The sequence below is a fragment of the Anarhichas minor genome, unplaced genomic scaffold (assembly GCF_050575085.1).
Source record: "Anarhichas minor isolate MPS153535 unplaced genomic scaffold, ASM5057508v1 ptg000033l, whole genome shotgun sequence".
Taxonomy (NCBI): domain Eukaryota; kingdom Metazoa; phylum Chordata; class Actinopteri; order Perciformes; family Anarhichadidae; genus Anarhichas; species Anarhichas minor.
The window spans coordinates 7,964,030-7,986,156 of record NW_027466479.1 but is presented as its reverse complement, the minus strand read 5'-3'; the positions used below and the strand labels follow the sequence as shown (position 1 = coordinate 7,986,156).

Sequence of the window (22,127 nt, the reverse complement as noted above, 5' to 3'; positions counted from 1 at the left end):
GAAATTTCTCCCTCAGCGCTGCCAGAACTCATGAAGAGAGAGAGGGGGGAGGGGGGGGGGGGGGAGACAATGTGTAGCTCATGTGGCTTCAACATGGCCCTACATAGAGAATACCTCAGTGCTGTGGTATCCAGCCCCATGAACCGTAACTGGCTCTCTCTTTCTGGCCCTCTGAGCAAGAAGGAGCTCTGCGGATTCCCAGGGCCCGGGCGAGCTCTGCTGCTCCGTTGGATGAAAAATCCCTCCCTCTTTCTCCCCCCCTCCTGTACCGCCTCTCCGCTCGCCTGTCCGCCGGTTGGGACTTGGGGGGGGAAATTCCTCAGCTCCGTTAAAAAACGGCCTCCGATACGCACGGGAAAGCTCAGATTCTTTGTCAGCCGTGAAACTCTAGACACTGGGAAATGGGCTTCACCTTCCAGTCATCTCTGGTGCTGAAGAGGGGAGGGAGGGAGGGAGGGGGCAGAAAGATTTGCTGCAGCACGGCAGCTTTCTTCCCCTCCAGACAGGAGAGAAATATGAGGCTTAAGAGAAAAGCTTGAGCTGAGCGTTGTAGAGAAGGGAAGAGCAAACGCAGGAAAAGAGAGAGAGAGAGAGAGATATTTAAGGGTGTTCTATAAAACAGGTTTCATATTCCGTATCTCAAAAGAGTCCAATAACCCGAAAGCACCAAGGCGCAGCTTTGGGAACAATCTGGAGTTTCTCCATTTAGCTGGAAGTGATAGCACAGCCCATATCATGAATAAACCAGATATCAGAGGCTCAAACCACTCGCAGGGACTCAAAATGGAGTCGAGTCATGTACACGCGAATGTGAAAGCAGCTCTGTGAATAAGAACGCTGCGCTTGTTGAACAAGAGCTGATAAACGGAGAGAAGTTTTGCCAACAGTTTAACCCTCCTGCCAGAAGTGGAGAAGATCCCTCTCTGGACCCAAAGTGAACCATCACCGGTTGAATCTGAAATGCCCCTACTGTCTTATTATCCAGAAAATATCTCTTATTCTTCCTTTAAAGAGGTTTGAACTATGCCTTCTTCACATTCTGGGTTATCCACAAAGTGTAGATGATCTTCCCTCAAGATTCTAGTCTGTTCTGACATTGTTTTTGTCAGAAAAACTGAAGCAATCATGTTGATATCAAGCCTCTTAATTACACCTTTAGGCCTCGGCCTCGTTAAACCTGCAACAGCGGATTTCTATTTGCCCAAAAGGCCCAAAGATATTATGTTACAATGATATGAAAGAAAGAGAAAAACAGCAACCTGATGATACCGACCTGATAATTGGTTTTATTTTCTTACAAAATGACTGAAATGATTGTCACATTCAACCAACTCATCCATTAAGTGACTAATACGTTCAGCTCCAATTCAGTTTACTTTCACTTAAGACAAATGAAAAGCCATAACAAGGTAATCATTTCCTGAAAAATGACGCATTCGAATAACAAAATATTGGCTAATTATTTTTTCGGGGGAAACTGTTTTAGCTCTACTATTAACTATATCCTGCCATCCATTCAAAGGGGAAACATGGTGCTCATTTTCAGGTTCATACTTGTATTTTGGGTTTTCCACTACAGCGTGTCTACATACTTCAATGTTCAGGGAACACGTTATTTCTCTCACACCGTCTGTCTGCGTATACCTGTATTTCACCTACTGTCTGAAACGCTCTGTTTTAGCACCCGTCTCTTTAAGCCCACCTCCCAAAAAAAGCCATGTCTGACAGGGTTGAAACCGATTTCTTCATAATATGTCCCCTTTAATTTCACAAGGACCTTGAGGGCCACGGGGGGGGGGGGGGGGGGGGGGGCTGTGTTTGTGCATCACTCTTCAGAGCAGCTCAGAGAAAGAGGGATGAAGAAAGCTGACAACAGAAAGAGCGGATGTTTAAAACAGCCAGAGGTGAAGGCAACAATCACGGCGGACACAAACGGAAACAATGCAAACACACTTGGAGACGGAATAGTCATGGAAATCATCGCTTTCATCGATGAACCACCTCTGGCTCCCACGGCATGAAAAACAGCCGATTTCCAGCCCTTCGCCTGCATCCCATCAGCACTCACTTAGCTTTACTTTTAAGCCCACAGGTGCACATTATACGAGACCTTAGCCTTTCGTCTTGTGCAAGAGCAGGAAATGAATACTTGTGCTGCTAACTGAGCAGGTATTCTCCCGGGGAGGAGCTGCAGTGTACATTGGTAGAGAGCGGAATAAAAGAGGCTGTACAGCAATGCAGCGCCGCCGCCTGTACGAGACCTTCCCATCTTTCAGGCCCGCTATGTAATACTCGGCTCAGCGGGGAAGGAATGCGCACGTGTACATCCTCCTCTAGTTAAACGCCCGTGTGACTGTTATCTACCTCTCTGCACCGACAGGCGGGGGTGGGTTTGGTTGAGTAGCATGTAGCCAAGAACTGAAGCTCCGCTGTGCTCAGCTGCTGTCAGCGGCCTGACACACACACACACACAGAGACACACACACACACACACACACAGAGACACACACACACACACACACACACACACAGACGGACTTCTCCTGGTTTGAAAAGCCGGGGGAAGGAGGAATACTTAAGTGAGGGTGCCAAGACCATCTGTAAGGGAGTGAGAGAGAGAAAACAGGTCTCTCTTTATCTCGTGTCCTTGGACCGGGCCTGCTAAGAAGACGGGGGGGGATGGATGGAAAAACCTTTCAACGATTATTAGTGGAAGCTTAGCCTCAACCTTATGGTACAGTTTACCGTCAGAATAAGATGATCTTATTGTTGTTGTTCATCAGTTCAACACCCTACAGTAAATGTTCCAGAAAGTGCCAAGAGCGTCATTTGCATACGTTGCGTTTGCACAATTGGATGCGTTTGAACAAAGTTGACAAGTAAACGTGAATACAATTATGAATACAAATACCTCAGCCCAAACTGGTTTGGTTTTTCAAATAGCCAATGAAACGGGTGGAAAGAGGAAATAATGCGCTGATTTAGTGACTCCCAGCTGACGAGGAAGTCCCCAATTATAGACGGCAGACGCTCGTGTCCTCTGACCCCCACATGGTGGTGGACACATCTGCCCTTCTTGGCATTTTGACTTTGATATCGGACCACTTCCTCCACATTTCTGGAAATGTTCCGCTCTCACAAGCTGGCAGCATTAGCTGCCAAAACGATCCTTTTATGGTCACACACCAGAACCATGAACGCCAAATATAATTCGCACTCTGTGCTTTTTTTTGGATTTGTGGTCGGAATTTTTGCCACCAGACTGTTTTGCCAACAAACAACCTGAATGACTTGTGATTTATGTCCATTCAAATGTGGGAATTAAAAGAGCTCCTGTATACATCGGCTCCTGTATAACATCAGGTTCAGTGTTATTAATACGCGTTTTGGATGCTTTTACAAATCCGGAAGTTATTTCTTAATTTTTACAGACTAGGCAAATTCTATATCATTTGCATTAGAAAACACATTCCTGAATAAATACAGCCACCGTTATTCAAAGCTTCTCGGGGCTCCCACCTGAGATCTATCACGCTGTGTGTTATGTAAACCTCGGCTGTGCACACACACCTGTGCCACGGGGCAACACACACATTTTCAGCACGGTGCCGTCAGTAAATAAACACACACACAAAAAGACATCTCAGATATGTGTGTACACATGAGCTGCCACATGTTCCTGAACACACAAACTACAGACCGGGTTGCTTTGACCTGTGCACTGACCCCGTCATGCAGTGTGCACAAACACAACAAGCCACGCCCCCCTCAAACACACACACACACACACACACCTTGTACTTCTATCTTTGTGAGGACACTCTTTGACATTACGTATTCCCTAGCTCCTTACCTTAACCTTAACCATCACACCTAAAAGCCTGACCCCAACCCTACACCCTGACCTAAACCCAACTATAACCTGAACCTTAAAACCAAAGCCTGAACCCTCAAACAGGCCTCTGAAGGTCCGTCTCAAAGTGAGGACCAACAAAAATGTCCTCGCTCTGAAGGTCTAAAACTCATTGGTGCCCACAAAGATAGCCGTAAAACTACACACACACACACAGTTGCTCCACGAGGCTGTCAGTGTGTCAGTCAGTGCTCTGGAAAGGGATGAATGCAGTCTTTCAGGCCTCAGCAGGCCTTCAATATCAACTAATGCCTGCACTGACACAGGTGCTGTTGCTGGACGGGTCAATTGAAATGAATAGTTGTGTGCACATGCAAATACGGCAGATACATAATACACATACACACAGTACAAGTATATCATAATCACCTGAGACACAGTGGGGTCAGTGAGTCCTGTGTTCTGCACCGCTGACTGAACTTTTGTCAACAAAGCACACACACACACACGCACACGCACACACACACACACACACACACACACAACTGGAATGTGTGTTTGTTTGAACCCCATCACTATAATTAGGCTTTGTGTACGTGTGTGCATTTGTTCCATGATGCCTGTGTGTGGATGCTTTGTACTTGAACACTTTGTTCTTGAACAGAACAGTTATTCAAATGCTGGAGGTGTAAAAATGACATGCTGAAGAAATAAAGTATAAAATACAGCGTGGTGCCTCGTACCTCGTCCTCAGTCTCCCATTAGCTGCTCTACCTCTGGCGTGCACGTCTAACATAAAGGGGGACTTTTAGAGTGTTTTGAACTCGGTGCCCTTAATCTTTGAAACAACGGCATGCACATAGTTTAAGGCTCCAGAGGGGGTCAAAGTCATTAATCACTGATCATGCGCTCCAGACTAAGAGCTAAGCTAATCAACTTGTCTTATAACAATCAAGGTGCCGAGTTCAATTCACTTTTAGCTGATTGTAAATTAAATTGCACTTTGTTCCACACAAAATAGGCCAATTAGTCAATCACTTGTCTTCTTTTCAGTTAAATAAAGATAACCTTCAATGAAAAGTCTTTTTAAAATTTTTTTTGGTGTGGATGTCAGCGGTTTCTTGTCAGTCACATCTCACACTGTCTGGTTTTCTCTGTCACTTTGTCAATGCAAGGGCATGGTTTCTATCAGCTCTGCTCTTTTTAAAGTGTGTGTGTTTCACTGGTGTTATAAAAATCCCCAGGGCAAGGTGTGTGTGTGGTCAGCATCATGCGACTGAATTTGCGCTCCCTCATATACAGTGTGTGCTCGATAGATGAACTACATAACCGGTTTCAAACTTAATATAGTCTAGTTCCCCCCCCACACACACACACACACACATTTTAGCATCTTAGTCTATGTGTGTGTGCGTCTCCAATCAATCTGTTGCCAAAAAAGAAAGAACAGAAAACAGAAACCGTGCGCTTTTTGTTGCCAGATCATTAACACCCCGACATGAAGGCTCTCTCGAGGACTGTGGGGGTCAAAGTTTGCCACATGTCTTCCTCACCACATAAAATACATCAGATATAGAGGATGGATTGGAGAAGGTACGGCGGCTCTGAAAGCTCAACGCACTGCAATGTGAGAAAAAACGCTGTTGTGGTTTATTTCAATTTAAAGGGTAACTGCCGTATTTTCAAGCTGGCCTCTATTTTCCCCATGATTTTGTGTGTAAGTGACTAATTAAGACAAGAGTTTTTGAAATTGGTCCAGTGTGGACTGCAGAAGGCAGCCGGCTAAACGGGCTGCAATGGAAACTTGTTTCCGGGAGACAACGGTGGAAACTTAAGTGAGAGTTGTAGAGAGGAGCCGGAGTTATCAGAGTTTGTTGTGTCGGAGCACAGAAAGCGTAGCTTCGTGTTATCTGAAAGATTTTCAAAGTCACGGCCGAATATTTAGATAAATCAAAGACGTCGATGTGACGCCAGATTCCAGAACGAGACTTCTCGGAGATGGAAAACACAATAACAGACAGACGTGAAAGGTAACAGTATTTCCCTGTAGGGTCCTTTCCATAATGTTGCCAGACACTTATTATAAGTCAGTTGTTCAAACAAGCACTTTTAATGGATGGACGTTGACGGTCTGGAATTTCCCGATACGATTACATAGCACCCTGTTTAGCGGTAACCGTCTGCAGCGTTCTCCCTTAATACTGGACCAATAAAAAAAAAATGTTTTAAAAATCTGTCCCCATTACTCACTAAGGTACAAAGACATGAGAAAATAAGGATGAAAAACACCGTAGTCACCCTTTAACCGAAAACTCTTTGCCCGTTTTAAAATGTACCTCATGTATTTCAGATGACATGAATAGATGGTTGGATTATGAACGCGTAACTGGAAGAGTGGAAACACAGATAACCAAACCGTATTTTCATGCCTGTTAATACGTGTAGCTATTTATGCGCTTATCGGCGTACAGGAAAAAAAATAAAAAAAGATGATGTGCCACATTCCTCCATCCAGGACGACAATCTCTCACTGCTGCCAGCTCTGACAAATAGGCCTTTATCACCTGAGATGAAAGCCAGATGGGAGGGAGAGAGGGAGAGAGAGAGAAGCACATGGGGCAGAGGCATGCAAGGCGTGGGGGGGGGGGGGGGAGCTATGGTGCCGCTTTGTTGGCTGATCTGGTTCAATCCTTGCGGTGCAGCGATTGAGTTGCCATCCAAGCCTTTTCCTTAAGAGGATTGATTTGGACTCAAGGGAGTCAGCAGGCCACAGGACTAGAGTGTGAGGGGAGGAGGGAGGAGAAAGGATGGGTGCAGAAAGAAAGTGCAAGATAGAGGAATTGCAAAAGAATAAATAAGAACCATAATGGTAAAAAAAAAAAGAAGCAAACGGTCAAGGGTAAATCCTGCTCTCAGTCGAGGCAAACATGGCATCACCTCTAGAGCAGGGATAATGTGTTTTCTAGGTTGATGTTAGAAGTCACACACATAACTGTCAGAAAGAGACGGACCGTGAAAGAGAGAGGGGAGAGTGACGACTTAAGGAAGGGATAAACAGAAGGAACAGGGGGGGGGGGGGGGCATTGGAAGAACGAGATGACAGGAGAGCAGCGGCAGGTGGTGATCTCTGATCCCATCATCCAGGGCTAATCCTGACCAGCAGTTAGCATGTGTGGCGGTGCACAATGCACACGTGTGTTGTTGTTTTCGTTGTTGGCTTGACAATCACTGACGCATCAGGTCTGTCAAGACTACCTGCAGCCAGATTTGAGGGAAAAGGTGAGGGTGACATCTGTGTGAACGCTGTTCTGGGTTCATTTAAAAAGGGGACATATATTGTTTTTTATGGTAAAAAAAAACATGTGATTTTGCTCCCCGTCCTATGTCACAGATTCGGGAGGGGGTCTTAAAGAGATAGGAGCTGAAACGAAGTGTTTTTTGAACATATAAGCATTAAAAACCTGAACTACAAGTTCAAACCTGAAAATGAGCACGATATGGCTCCTTTAAAAAGTACATGAAATCGCATGCCTGCAGAAAGCATCAGGAAGGATTATCCTTCACTATACCTCTGTGAGACAAATTGGCAATTCAGCTCTCCCAATACTGTGAAACTTGACAAAAGTTTGGCGGTTCTTCTTGTACAGTATACATTATTTATTACGTTATAACAAGCCATTTGTCACTTCGTGCTACTTTATTTCCCCGCCTGTGTCTGTCGGCTCTCCATCTCTTCCCCCCCCCCCCTCCCCTCTCCCCTCACTCACAGAGCAACAGACTTCTGACAGCTTGTCAGATGAAACGAAGTACGTCTCGGCTTTTCGTCCGCAACATGATAAAAACCTCGGGTGTAAACTTTGTCAGAGTTTGAGAAGCAGCAGATTCAGTGCGACTGGGGTGAGTCGAGAGCGAGCAAGAGACTTGGCAGCCCTCGGTACGAGTCCAGAGTGCCGTCACCTTCAGCCCAGTATGCACGGAGGTATTAATAGTCAGCTAGCCAGTTTGTCTGGACCACAATGTGGTGGTGTCACAAAATACTGAGTACTGAGACTGATTCAGAAGCACACTGGTGACATGTGAGTGGCCACACTGTTCTGTTCATATTTATTACAGTTAAAATATTTAAATGATATATATTTTTTCCTGTTATACTACGATCACGACAAAACAAACACTGCTAAGTGAAACCGGAACTTGTTCTGTTTCAGAAGTAAAAACACCTCAAACCAAATCACTTTGACCTTTGTAATAATGTAAATAACATAACCAGAGCATAGCAATGTGTGTATTAATGCGTTCCTGCCATCGGGGCATTTAGTTTGAAGAGGGCTTCATCATCTGGCTCTAATCCAGTCTGGGCCACCATGTCCCATGATAATGTTAGATGACTGCAGTTACTGACGGAGAAGTGCAGGTCGTTATATGTGTCATGCATGTTAAGACTCGGAAAATGAAAATGTCCCAAAACACTGTAATTCCCATTTAATAAAACCAGAGAGAAAATGTCAACCACTGACAGCTGAAATCGACACACAATTTTACAAAACATAAACACATCACTGGTATTCTAGAGGCTGTCCAAACCGCAAAGAAATGGCCCCATAGGTCTTTTGTACAAGCAGCTAATGGTCTATTTTTCTCTAAACTGGACCATGTTGTAATAAATGAACATCATGCTGTATTGAAGAAGACTTGAAACTAGAGATTGAGACCATAAACTCATGTTTACAATGTTTACTGAGGTAATGAATCAAGAGAGAAGTAGAGTAATTTTCTCATAGACTTCTATACAATCAGACTTCTTTTTCCAACCAGAGGAGTCGCCCCCTGCTGGTCAGGAGAGAGAATGCAAGTTTTAAGACACTTCCGCATCGGCTTCACTCGGCAGAACCGGAGGTTGCCGCCTGATTACGTCCCATATTTACGACCATGTTAGAGGCGCTGATCTCTAGTGGCAGTAGTAGTAATGACGGGAGCAAAGGAAGGAGTGCGGTGACGTCGTATAAACAGCAACTAACATCTTTTCCTGAACCTAACCAAGTCCCTTTGTCGCCTAAACATTACCAAAGCGCTATCAATTAACCACGTGTTTAAAACCGCCACTGAGGATGTGTTGATCTCTGGCCACCGGTAGGGGTCTCCCGTGGGTTGTATTAGAGAGTGAGCAACAAACGACCTTCGTGGCAGCATGGGTAGAAGATCTTTTTGGTGTTCTGTACAGTGCTATCATTAAAAGCCAGGAGCTGCCTTGAGTTCATTTTCAAGTCGGCACGACAGACAACAGATTCTTTATCAAAGCTGCCGGTGCGGAGGAGAAACAGGCTCCGAGTGCTGCTGTGGGGGTGACGCTCGTTGTAATGCCTCGACACATGCTAGAGGTGCTAAACGTTGCTATGGCTCCAAAATAGTTCCCTCTATGATTCTGAAAACTACAAGCATGCAGACCTCATGACTCGAGCGATGTTTAACTTATTTCAGGGTCTCCTCAACCATTTTAGCCTTTAGAAATATAGCCTCCGACAGCTTTAACATGAGAGCGTTTGAACGTTGAGCGTTTCCAAGGCGGGACATCTCTCTACAAAGATGGGCAAGTTGAAAATCATGAAAAAAAAAAAAGCTCTCAGTGGGCTCCAGTGTGAACAGTGACTAGATACAACGTGGGCTCAGCATGACTCATGTAATTGCACATTAATGACGTCTAATTATGTGTGCATGAGTGTAGCTGCCTGCCAGACTCAGTGTAGGGTCCACCCAACCACACAGGTTCTTTAATCTCTAGACTCCAACCTAACATATCTTCAAAAGCAGACAAAGGAATTCATGTCAACGCAATGTTTTCTTGGCAATATTATCGGAGGGTAGGTTACATTCCTGCAGCGAGTTTTAAGTAGCGTCGGGCCCACCAACGTAGAACTTAGGAGCCAAACACTGCAGCCGACTATTGCAGAAATAATGTGCACCCACACATCTGTTGAACCTTGTAAAACCATGATGAGCTTCACAAATATGTAGTCACTGACACTTCACTTTTAGCTAAAGCACTAATGGTGCAGTCACACTAATGTTCGGAGAAGAACTTCAGATTTCAGGCACAGAGTGGGAAAAGCATCAATCCACACACACACACCACTTTTCCACAGCAACACCGTTACGTGTGTGGATTAACACGGTGTTGAAAAGAGTCACCTGGCGTTCAGCTGGCAGATGCAAACACACACACACACACTGTTCCTTTAATGCCGTCAATAGCAGTTTGACTCGCTGGTTGCGGTGGGAGCAGGGCTTACAAGTAGAGCCCAAACGATTAGCTGATTAATCCATTTGTCGTTCCTCGGGAAAAATAAATTGCAACATACATCATGAAAATTGGACTTTTGACCAGAAAGAAAAAGAAACAACAAGAAATCGGAAGCCGTCACTCTAATTAATTGTTTGAAATACACATCACATTTCTCAGCTAGTCAGAAAAATATAATTGGCAGATTAATCCCAAAAAATAAATAGTTGTGAGTTTCAGTTCACTCAAAAAGTACAACTCCAATGTTACAGATTACGGTGTAATACTTCAAACGCACAAACTGCAGAAATCGAGGCAAAACTTTGGCACTTCCTTTAGCTCATTAAGCCAACATTTCATCAGTGTGAAATAACAAATGTGATTGTGTTTGGAGGATACAAGCTGGCCTTAAGGGCCTCTCACACAAGACGCAGTTTGCGCTGCCACAACAGGCCGACATTCACACCAAATGTCACTTCATGGCCCATTAACACCAAGCGACTGCACAACGACTCGCGTTGTTTGTTCTCTCACGGCTGGGTTGTTCCGCTTTGGATCGCCGGTTTACGCGACTGTCGTGTTATTGGCGTTTTTTTTCCTCCGCGACGCCCGATTCGCTGTAAATGCAGCCTGATCACACAAAGAGGGAGCCGCTGCAGTCTGTGTGCTGGTGATGTTTGACAGAAGCACCACAGCCCCACGTCCGCTCGGGTCCTGTGCTTGTTGAAAACAAACAAGAAAAAGAAAAAGAAAGGGGCTTCCATGTTTCACATATGCAGGCCAGCTGCTTGGTGCTGAATGCATTCTTCTTCATATCATCCAAACAACAGAGAGCCCACAAGTACCGCTCAGAAATATGAGTGAACAGCTCACGTTCACACTCTCCCTACTTTAAGGATGAGATGTAATGTCGCACTGCAAAAAAAACCATCTTCTTGGGGATATTTTGTGTGACTTCTTGTTTTTTTTTTGTGTGTGTGTGTGTGTGTTTTAGCCTCTGGCTTGTACTTGATGGGGCAAAATTCTTATTTATGTTCCACCCAATGTAAATAATTGACTTCTGGCAACCAAAATAGGCCCAGCGCTTCAACCACAGCGAGGCTGCGTTTTCAATCTTTAATGACTTTGTGGAAGAATAAGCCGGGACTCTGAAAGCGCGCCAATGTATCGAGACAGAAAACAACACATTCAGCTGAGATCACACGCAATTAGCACGAGCCCAATCTCTCACAGAAGAGACTTTTCTTTTTGCACTCTGTCCTTTCGATGCAGGACAGATATCCCGAACTAAAACTCCTGCTGCTCAAAGTGGCTTTTAATGCGTCTGCCAAACCCCATGCTCCCTTTGCTCACTACATCGCCTTTCCCCAATTCTTTCCCCCGTGCTGTAATTCTGCAAGAATGTGTGGTTTCTGCAGAGTGCAGTCTGGCTTTCCTGAAAAGGTCCTGAAACAACAGACGGTGCTGGCCGACTGGCGCTCCACCCTGTGCTCAAGGTTTTTTTTTTATACTTTACAACCTCCTTAACTAATAGGCTGAGCATGCCGGGGTCTCAGGAGAGACATCGTGAGTGGTGGTTAGAAAAGAAAAAAAGAATCTGAACATATGTTAAGCGACAGCTTTTTTCTTCTTAAAACAAAATGAAAGATGACGCGACGAGCTGCACTCGATGGGATGCGCGTGAAGCTGATCTCTCCAGTGAGAACAGACAGACTTGTGTGCTGTGAAAGCTAAGAAGCTAAAGAGGCTGCGGTGGCTCATCCCACAATAAAGAGGAGACGCTGTCAAAAAAAACAAACCACCAGGCAACAGATGTTTGCAGAAGCTCTTTGCACTGCAGGTCTAACAAAACGTGTCTCTTGTGGTCACCGAGTGACACGTAGCGAAGTGCGACCACACGAAACAAGAAGCAGAGGCTGTAACAGTAAGAAGTCATCTTCAAAAACAAAAAGGCGTCTTCAACAGACTGTGTGTCGACGCAGAGAACGCGCCGCTAGCTCCGTCTGCCGCAACGCACATGTGGCGAGGTGGGTGGGTTCATTAGATGCTCACTGTAAGAGCAGGATGCCACGATGTCACTCTAAAAAAAGTGGGAGTCTCTAAAGCGGGAGAGAGCTGACGTAACCAGTTATAGAATACCTGTTAATATCGGAACAGCAATTTAAGATTCTACTTCCAAAATGTCGGGAGGACTCGTAAAACAACGATTTACAACAACGAAAAGACGTAAAACGGTGGATAAACACGTTTAATTTCCTATATCTTTCACAATAAAAGTCCCCCGTTATTTTTGCTGCCTACTCTTCCTCCCTGCAGTATCAGTAGACGTTATTATTAATGTATGGACGTTAACAAAGCTCCACATTCTCCACAATAAAAGCCCCCCGGGATTTTGTTATTTAAAAACTTTTATTGTGAAGCAGCCTAATCAGGAAATGTTGGGTTTCCTTCAGCGGAAATTTAACTCCAACACATCTGAAAGCAGACTAGAATCTAGAATCTACAAAAGTACTGAGAGCGGAAACACACTAGGTCTTTCTCTCGGGTGTGACTCAGCACATTTCGGCACAACTCGGCGTGTCTAAACCGGGAATGTAAAAGCCCCATTACAGTTTGTTCATGATGAACTTAACAGGGACCCACTCAGTGAAACTATGCCTCCATATACTAGCGATCAAAGTGTGCCTTTAAGCTTGCCTGAGTTCCACTATGACATTGAGAAAACAAAGAAAGTTGCTTCCTGTGTTGTCAAGGGTTAACCGAGCAGCACTACCGGATATTGGAGACGATCACAGAAGTTAGCCAAAATGTTCTGAGGCTGAAAGCTGCTTAAAGCTTCCGAAGATCCCTCATTCTCTTTCTGTCCTCTATTTAATTCTTTGTGATGAACCTCAAAAGCCCCGCAGAGGCCGCGCGGTGAAAAGCCAGGAGACTCCCGGCCAGAGAAGGATATCCTTTCGGAGCCCGGAGGATAGCGGCCACTCCACTCCACCCAATCACTTGGTTAAACAAATGATCATCACCGCAGTAATCAAGCTCTGCACCCGGCCTGCCTGCTTCCATTATACCGTGAAAACCGGTTACGCATAGCATGAAAAACGGATTATGAGTGAAGCTATGACCTTGGCTGATGCCGCTGTCAAAAGGGCTTCGATTTTCTTTCGTGGGGGAAATAAGACGGTTATAACCGGAAAAAGGGTGAAAGCAAGGGACAGACCTATAGAGAAATCCAAAAGAGAGAGAGAGAGAGACAGCGTGTCAATGAGGATGGTGTAAAAAATGGTTAATGTCTTCGTATTTCCATACTGGGTTTAAAACTTTGGGGTGTATTCTGTTTCAAATGTCCAAACCCTGAGCACAATAAAGCCTGCAGGGTCAAGCATGTACCATGACCCGTTCTGTCTTGTTTGGAGAACCCTCCCTGTAATTTTCCACCCCGTCTGGCGGGACCCGCCCCGTAAGGAGTGGAGCCGGCAGCGAGCGTGTCAGCGGTATTTGCATTTAAAATCAACATGGATTCCATCTGACACACTTTCTCGGGTCTAAAGCCTCTCTGGGCTGAACAATAAACCCAATCCCTCGGCGTAATGGAGGGCCGATTGCCCCGGCAGCCGAATGCAGCATCGTGCTCCCGCTGAAAGGGTTTATACGGCCGCAGTGGAGATCACAGATGGCTGTTAACAGAGTGCATTAGTAAAGATTAACTCGCCTGGTAGAGTCACATTAGTGCCTCTGATCACGTTAACAACCACGGCAGAGAGACGGTGAGCGGTACGGTAGGCCATGCAGTTTGACCCGGGGCTGCACAGTTAAGTGTGCGTGTGTCAAGAAATATAAAAATGTCATAAAATATAGAATATCCAACGGAGTTGCAAACAGCAGTCCAGATGCTGAAAATATGCCAACTGCGCAGAGAAGTAATGTTACTCTTAAAGGGCCGGCATGTAGTATTTTGGTAGTCACACACGCTGTCCCTTTAAAAAGGGGTATAATAAAGTTTGTACATGTTTTATACCATTAAGTCACACATGTTGTACATTATTCATTTCCCATTCCTTTAGGACAACTGGGGCTGGAACAATTAACCAATGGATAGACAATTAATTGGCAACTTTTTTCCCCTTTTTTTGTGCAAAAATACCAAATATTTGACGTTTTCAACTTGTCAAATTTGAATATTTTCCGTTTTGCGTCTTTTTATAGGATAGTTAACGGAATATTTTGGAGTTTTGGACTGTTGGTTAGGCAAGCAAGACTTTTGAAAGGAGGTTTGTTCACAATCCAACTGCAGATCATTTTGGAGAAAAAATAAAAAGGGTCATCGACATGAGAAATCACACCCGTTTGTTTTCCAGATTAGAGACTGTAAATTAGTCTCAGACTTGGTGTGAAAAGGCCCTCAGTCTGATCCTCAGTCGCTAATGAAACTCCCCTCCAAGTATTTTCTTTAATTTAGTGCCGAGCAATGTCCCTTTATGTATTTGCCCCCTCTTTCACCACTTAGCTCACTCAGTCTAACAGAGTGAGTCACTGTCTAGACCGGTTCTGCTGATGTGGTCACAGTTTAGACTTTCAAACATCGGACGTCTGCCACTGCAGCACTTTGGAACATCTGCACGGATCCAGCGGTTCTCGACATCTCGGTTCCTCCAAATCAAAACAAGGAAATTAAGCAAACCGTCGCCTTTGAAATTAATCTGGGATTCAAAAACTAGGACAAACAAAAGGAAATGATTAAAAGCTGGAAGTCTCCCGAGACTACCCACGTGGAGACAGGGACGGAAACACATCTACTTCCTCTTCTTTTGTGATGCATTACAATGACGAACACATCGCGATAATGAATATTCATGAGCACTCCGTTGTAGCCTTTAAAAGGTGCTGCTTTTCCCTAAGTGTGGGGAGCTCACTAATGTATTCTCCTCTCCAGCTCATCAGCTTCCCCAAATACCCTCTGGAGTCCCAGAGTTTCCCCATGAAAACAGCTCTGGATTAAGTGAGTGCACGCAGTGTAATTTGCGGGTTGGCGATACACCCCGCACAGAGAGCATGATTTACACGCTCAAAGCTCATTTGGCGCCGTTTTTTGATTGGAGATGGGGGAGTGAAATAATGGAAACACCAGACATCAGAAGTACATTCACCAGTGCAGATATCAATTTGGCGCCTTTTTAGAGACGATAAAGTGCGCTCGTAAATACGGGGGTTGAGAGCGCAGATGTGTTAAATGTGCCGTGCCGTGTTTTTTTTTTTTTTTTCACAGCAATCTTGGGAGTCGGATGGGGGAAAGAAACGAAGACGCCATGGCTTCAAATGTCTGCCATTTGTTTGGGGGTGACGGCATACAGATGGAACACATTTGGTCTCAAGATCGTTGAGACCAAGTTCCACATGCAGCTTTTAAATTTCACCTCACTACTTTGACGAACAAAACCTGAGCTGTCTACAACTCATGCTAACGATAGCTTTAATAGACTTTTCTCAGTTGGAGCAAATGGGCAAGCTGTGTAATTTCAGAATTCCAGCTGTACGGTTAAAGTTACTGAGAGGAAACTCTGGTTATGAAACGGTCTCAATTATAATACCGATGCCTCCATATGACCTAAATAAGTAAAACCAGACGATGAGCGAGAATGTTGGCCGTTCTACATCGTTATTCTTAATGCTTGTCGTCGCTACCACCGGTCCCCACTGGGAGTCAACACGCTGACACCACGCTGCTGGAGGCCCACGCCGCATTACTGGGCCCGCTGGAGGGAAGGGGGGGCACGGGGAGAACCAGAACCAGGACTTTCGCTAAGCAGACTGTCAGACCAGGTTTTCTAAAAGTGAAACATTTGCTTCTCAAACTTTAGTCAGGCTAAAACATGAAATCCAAAATATCGCAGCTTCTTTTTTTTCTAAATCAAATTAGGCAGACTCTTACACACTGTTACCGAAGCAGACTAGCAGTCACATGCCACTGGCACTCTTTTTACCACATGGGCTTGTTTTATTTCATCCCGCTGCCAAGTTAGACACTTCTCACACCTCACGCAGCAAAGCTCCAGACAGGTCCTGTCTGAACACCATAAGGGAGGCCGGGTTCACACATCCCCCCCCCCATCTCTCTTCGTCACAACCACAAACTCCTCAACTGCAGCGCTGCCAAGGAAGTTTCCATTTGCTAAGCTAATTAAAAAAAGACGGGTGGGAAGAGAGAAAGAGCAACGTTCCAGGTCTGCTGTGTCTAAATGTGTTCATCCACATTGCCACAAGCACACGCAGAGGCCTTTATCGTCCAATGCTGCAGCCTCCCATGGCCCGCTATAGCTATGGTGGCTGTGGACCGACACAAATCAGCGCCGCCGTCACCCGTTCTGCTGCAGCCACATCTCCCTGATGTGTTTTCCCTATGCCCTGGTGGCTGGGATGACAGTATATTTTAAACACGTGGCTATATAAAAAAACACACACACACACACACACACACACACACACACACACACACACACACACACACACACACACACACACACACACACACACACACACACACACACACACACACACACACACACACACACACACACACACACACACAAAAAGGGCCCAGATGCACCAGCTCAACACAAACACATGCAGTCAACAGGGTTGCGACTATTTGAGGAGTCTGTACGCAGAGTGTGCACAAGACCCTGCCAAAGTAAGCGCCTCTCCCAACTCGTCGTTAAGAAACAGGAGAGCAGCTCCTTTCAAAACACACATACGACCTGCAGATGTTGGCAAATCCGATGCACATCCTAACGGAGGGGAAAGGGTAAAAAAAAAAGGGGGTGTATCTTGTGTGGGGGGAGAGAAAAAAAAAGAGGAAGAAAAATATACTTCTTCCCCTTCATTCATTCCAGATGCCTGAGAGGGAAATATAATGCCACTGTTCTCAGTCGGTTCCAAGACACTGTGGTAATGACAGGCCGGCATCTTGACCACGCTGCCAGAGAGGAGCAGAGGAAGGACAACACGGGGTTTATCCAATTGTGTGTGTGTGTGTGTGTGTGTGTGTGTGTGTGTGTGTGCACGGTGACACAAAACAGGAGTTCATGCGTGGACACAGGGGGGGGGTTGGTGGTGGTTGCTGTTGTGCTTTCAGCGGTCCAGCAGCCTCTCTGCCTTCTGTAGAGTCCATTAGCGATTACATAATGCTTGGCAGCCAGGGATCGGGTGAATGCACCCCCCCATCCCCCTCCCCCCCACCCGAAGGGTCGGACACCAGCAAGGAGGCATAGGTTGCTCAGGGTTCCTGTGTGTGTGCGAAAAAGAAAAAAAGAAAGCTGTCACCCTCGACTTGCATTACTTTCTCTATTCGGTCGTTGGTATCCTTGCGTGTTATTCCTCGCCACATGTCTCCCTTGCATATTTCCTCATCTCGAACACAGAACGGCGGTGAAGAGGGTAAATATTTTTTTCCGTGGGCGGATAGACATTTTTTACTTATTCATCGTGAAGTACATCGGCGATGAAGTGCATCGCCTTTACCGCCGGTAGAATGAAGAGGACATTTGCAATGAACACACCTCATTCAAGAGCCTTGTGCTGTGAAACAAAGAGTGAGGGGTTGCATTCAGCTCGGTAGCCTTAAAGAGGCCCAGGAGGATTTGTTTTGTAAGAGCGAAAAAAACATGCTTTTAGGATTCATATAGCCTTCAGATCATCAATCAACACAAAATGAAATAGCAGAGTGAGTTATTTGTTCTTGGTGAATGTAGGAGTGAATGACGGGTGTAGATGTACTAGAGGCGGCCTGAAGTTGAGAGGAAGGTCAGCCTGTGCGGTTCATTTCATTACCACCAAATCAGCAGAAAACTACCATTCAAGCCAGAAAATGAACCTGGAATACTGCCGTGGGACCGAGATAATGCATCTTTCACAACACAAGGCCCCGTGCACCCTCCCCCCCTCCACTCCCTCAAAAGGCTTCAAGTTGAAGTCTTGTTGCTGCCGTGGCCTTTTCACCCTTGAAACACTATACGGGATTTTCTCAGGCTTGGCATGTCCGTTCTTTTTTGTCCATTTGAAGTTGGTTTATCAGAGCGGTCCGACCTCACTCGCCCTTTTGAGAAAAGACGGAGACAGGTTCCGCCCCGCATCATCCTCACGGATGGGGTCAGTCCATAACAGACGGCCAGGAGGAAAATAAATAAACAGACGTGTGAAATCCTCCGTTGGCTGTTGCCTCCAGAATCCCTTGAGCTTTCGTGTAATTTGGAGTCTGTTTCTCCTCCATCCTCCCCCCCCCCCTCTTCCGCCGCACTTTCCCAAACAACCAAGTCCTCCACTTGAAGCGATTTCTTTTTTTTGAGTCCGGCCTCGGAGTGCGAGACGGCACGCAGAACCCCCTTGTGAAGCGCAGCTGTAAAAGGGAGGTGAACGACACCCACCCTTTCCCACCGAAAACACGACACAAATTACAGACCGCAACATCTGGTGAGTGGCTCGCACCGAAACGCGGCGGGGCGGTGCCGAGCGCAAGCAGCCTGGCAAAAAAAAAAAAAAACGTCCTCCTCACTCACAGAAGTCGGAAGCAGAGGAGTGGAAAACGCGGCCAGAAACCAGTCTGAGAGAAATAAATGCAACTACGTTGACCTTATCTAACAGGAGGTATGACAACACCACGCCGGCCACTGCACAACAGTATTCACCTTCAACTGGAGGCTTCAACACGTGCAGGGACCTCACATGTTGCATTACCGTCAAAGCATTCCTCGCTGTAAGTAAGCTGGTAAGCAGGCTACAACGACAACAACATACACCAATGGTTTCCAGACAAAGGCACGACTGTTTCATACGAGCATATGGGGTTAGGTGACATAAAAACAAAATCGCTATCTCGATAATGAAATAATTAGTTCTCAAAGCCAAAAGCCAGCAGCAGTGGGGTTTTTATCCGAGGGTTCTTCTGTACCCCTGTGATGTGGACGGCGTAATTAACAACACAGACACATGTGCCTGAAGCAGGTTATCAACCACTTGTCAACACCAGTGCCAATATTGAGAATCAATGCGCCGAGTCAGGTTCCAGTGAGGCCTTCAGGAGACACCGATAAAAAGGAGAGGTAGATATTGATCAGGTTAAAGTGTGTGTGTGTGTGTGTGTGTGTGTGTGTGTGTGTGTGTGTGTGTGTGTGTGTGTGAATCATCTAGATGATGATGGTCAATCATGCCATATTCTTGTCATGGATTATCTCATATTTTGCCAGAATTCTGTGGGATATTGAACTCTATGTGACCAGGAAAACATCACCCTGTACATTGTGCTGCAATCCAATGTATTGCAATAACTGCTACCTCTTTTACTTGTTGTTGACACTGTGACGTAAGAAGTAATGTACCCATCCCATTTTACAGTCACCCTGTATCCTCGGGCCACCGCTTGCACACAATTAGGCGACAGTTCAATAAAGAACTGAATTGTTGCGCACGCAATCACAGCCCCTGGTGTGAAAAAAAAAAAAAAAAAAAGATCACAGACAACATGATGGTGACCTCGTTCAAAACAATGACTCATTAACAAACAACAGTGTCTGAATCAGCTAATCAGAGGAGAGGAGGAGGAGGAGGAGGAGGAGGCACCGCGCCAAGCTGACAAGTCGCAGCCCACAGAGAGCCAACAGGAGGGGACAATAATGACAGGGGCCAAAGCACCGAAGTGCCAAAATCTGTCATTCCAACAGCCCCGGGCCAATTTTGCAGGGTGATGCACACACGGCTAGGAGGCACAACGCTGACGAGGACTTGAAACTGAATCAAAGAAAAAAGCATCACTATGTTTGTTTAAACCTAGGCTGAGGATAAAAAGGGGGGAAAGGAAAATTGAGAATAAAAGTTGGGGTATTGCCATGTTCATTTTAAATGTCACAAAAGAAGAAACCTAAAGTTTTAAGCTGGATGGATCCAATATTGTTGACATCTCCTCAACGATGCATGTATTTCAGTGAGCATGGACCCTGTTCACAGCTGTCATAGGAATCATAACAACAAATCACTGCATTACAGCTGTAATGCTCATATAGAGGCGCCCCGTGTTTCCTGATGATTAACTTTCATGTCAGATGTCATAGATTCTTTAAATATAAATTATTTCCATTATGTCCTCAAATGTGTCTTTACTGGCTACGTCACAGCTTCTAAAGACATGTTTAACTAGCTCGTTGAATAAACTTCACCCACAAACGGTCCCTTTAAAGCGTTGCTTCCATGCTCAACACCGACAGCCGAGCAGTGAGAGAGAAAGCACGTTGACCTACACGCGCTCCACTCCAGCTCGTGAGTATCTAACGTGATTTCCAGAAAAGTGGCTGTACGTCTCGTGCAAAGTGGCAGCAATAAGTCTGCTAGCTCGCCTGAGCAGACTCACCGGGCAAACCGCCCGACTTCTCGGCTCACTAAAAAGCGCAACGTTTCTCATTTATTTATCCCATCATATTGTGTTCCGAACAACACGGAGGGGGGAAAACACGGCAAATGCTCCGAGTTGTTTTTTACTTAAACAAAACAACAACATAAAAAGCAGCGAGTGGTCCGTACGTGGACCTAAGTTGCCTTTCTCCCCCCCGACCCCACACACACACAGCTATTTACCCCCGTATTTAAGTTCGCTTTCCAAAAAAACTTACCCTTTCCCCGGAGAGGAAGACGGTCAGCCCGAGGGTCAAAATTATCCAAACGTTCCTCATTATTCCTCTTTGTTAGTTAAAAACGCGTTGTTGCGAGCGAAAGGTTAACGTTCCCCCTCCTCCTCTTCGTCTGCTTCTCTCTCTCCCTCTCTCGCTTTCCTTGCACCCTTCGCTCCAACTCCTGCCGCTTCTCTCTCTCTCAGGAGTGGGATCCCACCGGATACGTGTTGCGTTCTGGTTATTCCTCCCCCCCTCTCTCTCTCTCTCGCTCTCTCTCTCTCCAGGCACTTCTTTTTTTCCCTGTGTAAATCTGACACACAAAAAAAATAGATACAAATAAAGCACGGCGTAATTGCAACGTCCCCCCCCCGCGCGCACCTTATTGTGTCAGCGAAAACCCGCACGAGACACCTAGCTCGCTCTCCTCTCTCTCCCTCAGCGCTCACTTTGAAATAACGAGGACAAAGCGCTATAACGCACGAGCACGACTGACGCTCTGGCGAGTGCGTGCGCTCTTTTCGGCCATGTCACCGCGAGACGGAGAGAGAACTTGCGACAAAGTAGCCCTCCCCAAAAAAAGGAAGTCAATAATTACACAGGAATCACAAACAACCAATTATGTTGCGTAAGTCCTCATAGATATTAATTATTGTATTTTTTTGCTGCTGGGAGAGGTCGGATAACAGACTAATTGGGACGTTTATCTCCACGTTTAGATAACGATCATTAATTGCACCCCTTCTAATGAGGACTCCACACTTCCACTAAGTCAGCGCACTAAATTACAATCAATCTCGTGTTCATTATGCAGCGACGGTGTTGTGAACGCATCTGATTAGTCGTGCATTGCTGCTGTATCGCGGCACGCCGTGAAATCAATGCGCCGGCCTTTATGCGTGCGATGAATTAAAAAAAAAAAGAAAAGGCACACGACATCCTGTTAACGATACACTGCACGAGAGAGATGGAGTTTAACACTGAAAAGAGTTACATCCGTTTTATGACTAGTCCCACTGAGTTCAGCTATTTGTGGGCAAAGTCTCCCCCTGCTGGTGTAGATCAATACCTTCCCCACCCAATAATCTACACAATATCACATGTTGTTAGTTTGAATTTGTTTTTATTTAATTGCAAAAAAAATCAATTTGTTTCTGCAAACTTGCTTCAAGCTTCATACTCAGGTGTGAGCATGCAGGATTAGTTTTTACCCTGATTACTGTACAGAATCATGGGCTTGATGTTGAAGGTTTTTTTTTTTCAGTAAATGATTAACTGGTTCTATAAAACCTTTCACAAACTCCTACATCATAGCTAGCTGTCTCACTGAATCGCTTCAAAGAAACCG

The 22,127-nt window shown here is 45.6% G+C and overlaps 1 protein-coding gene across 1 annotated transcript in view; it reads right to left on the bottom strand.

The window, feature by feature from the left end:
• sdc2 (syndecan 2) overlaps positions 1 to 21,014 on the bottom strand; it is a 41,477-nt gene extending 20,463 nt beyond the window's left edge. The window contains exon 1 of the mRNA XM_076105982.1: positions 20,783 to 21,014. Coding sequence (XP_075962097.1) covers positions 20,783 to 20,842 — 60 coding nt within the window. The 5' untranslated portion in view covers positions 20,843 to 21,014. The remainder of the gene's footprint in view (positions 1 to 20,782) is intronic.
• Positions 21,015 to 22,127: the final 1,113 nt, after the last annotated feature.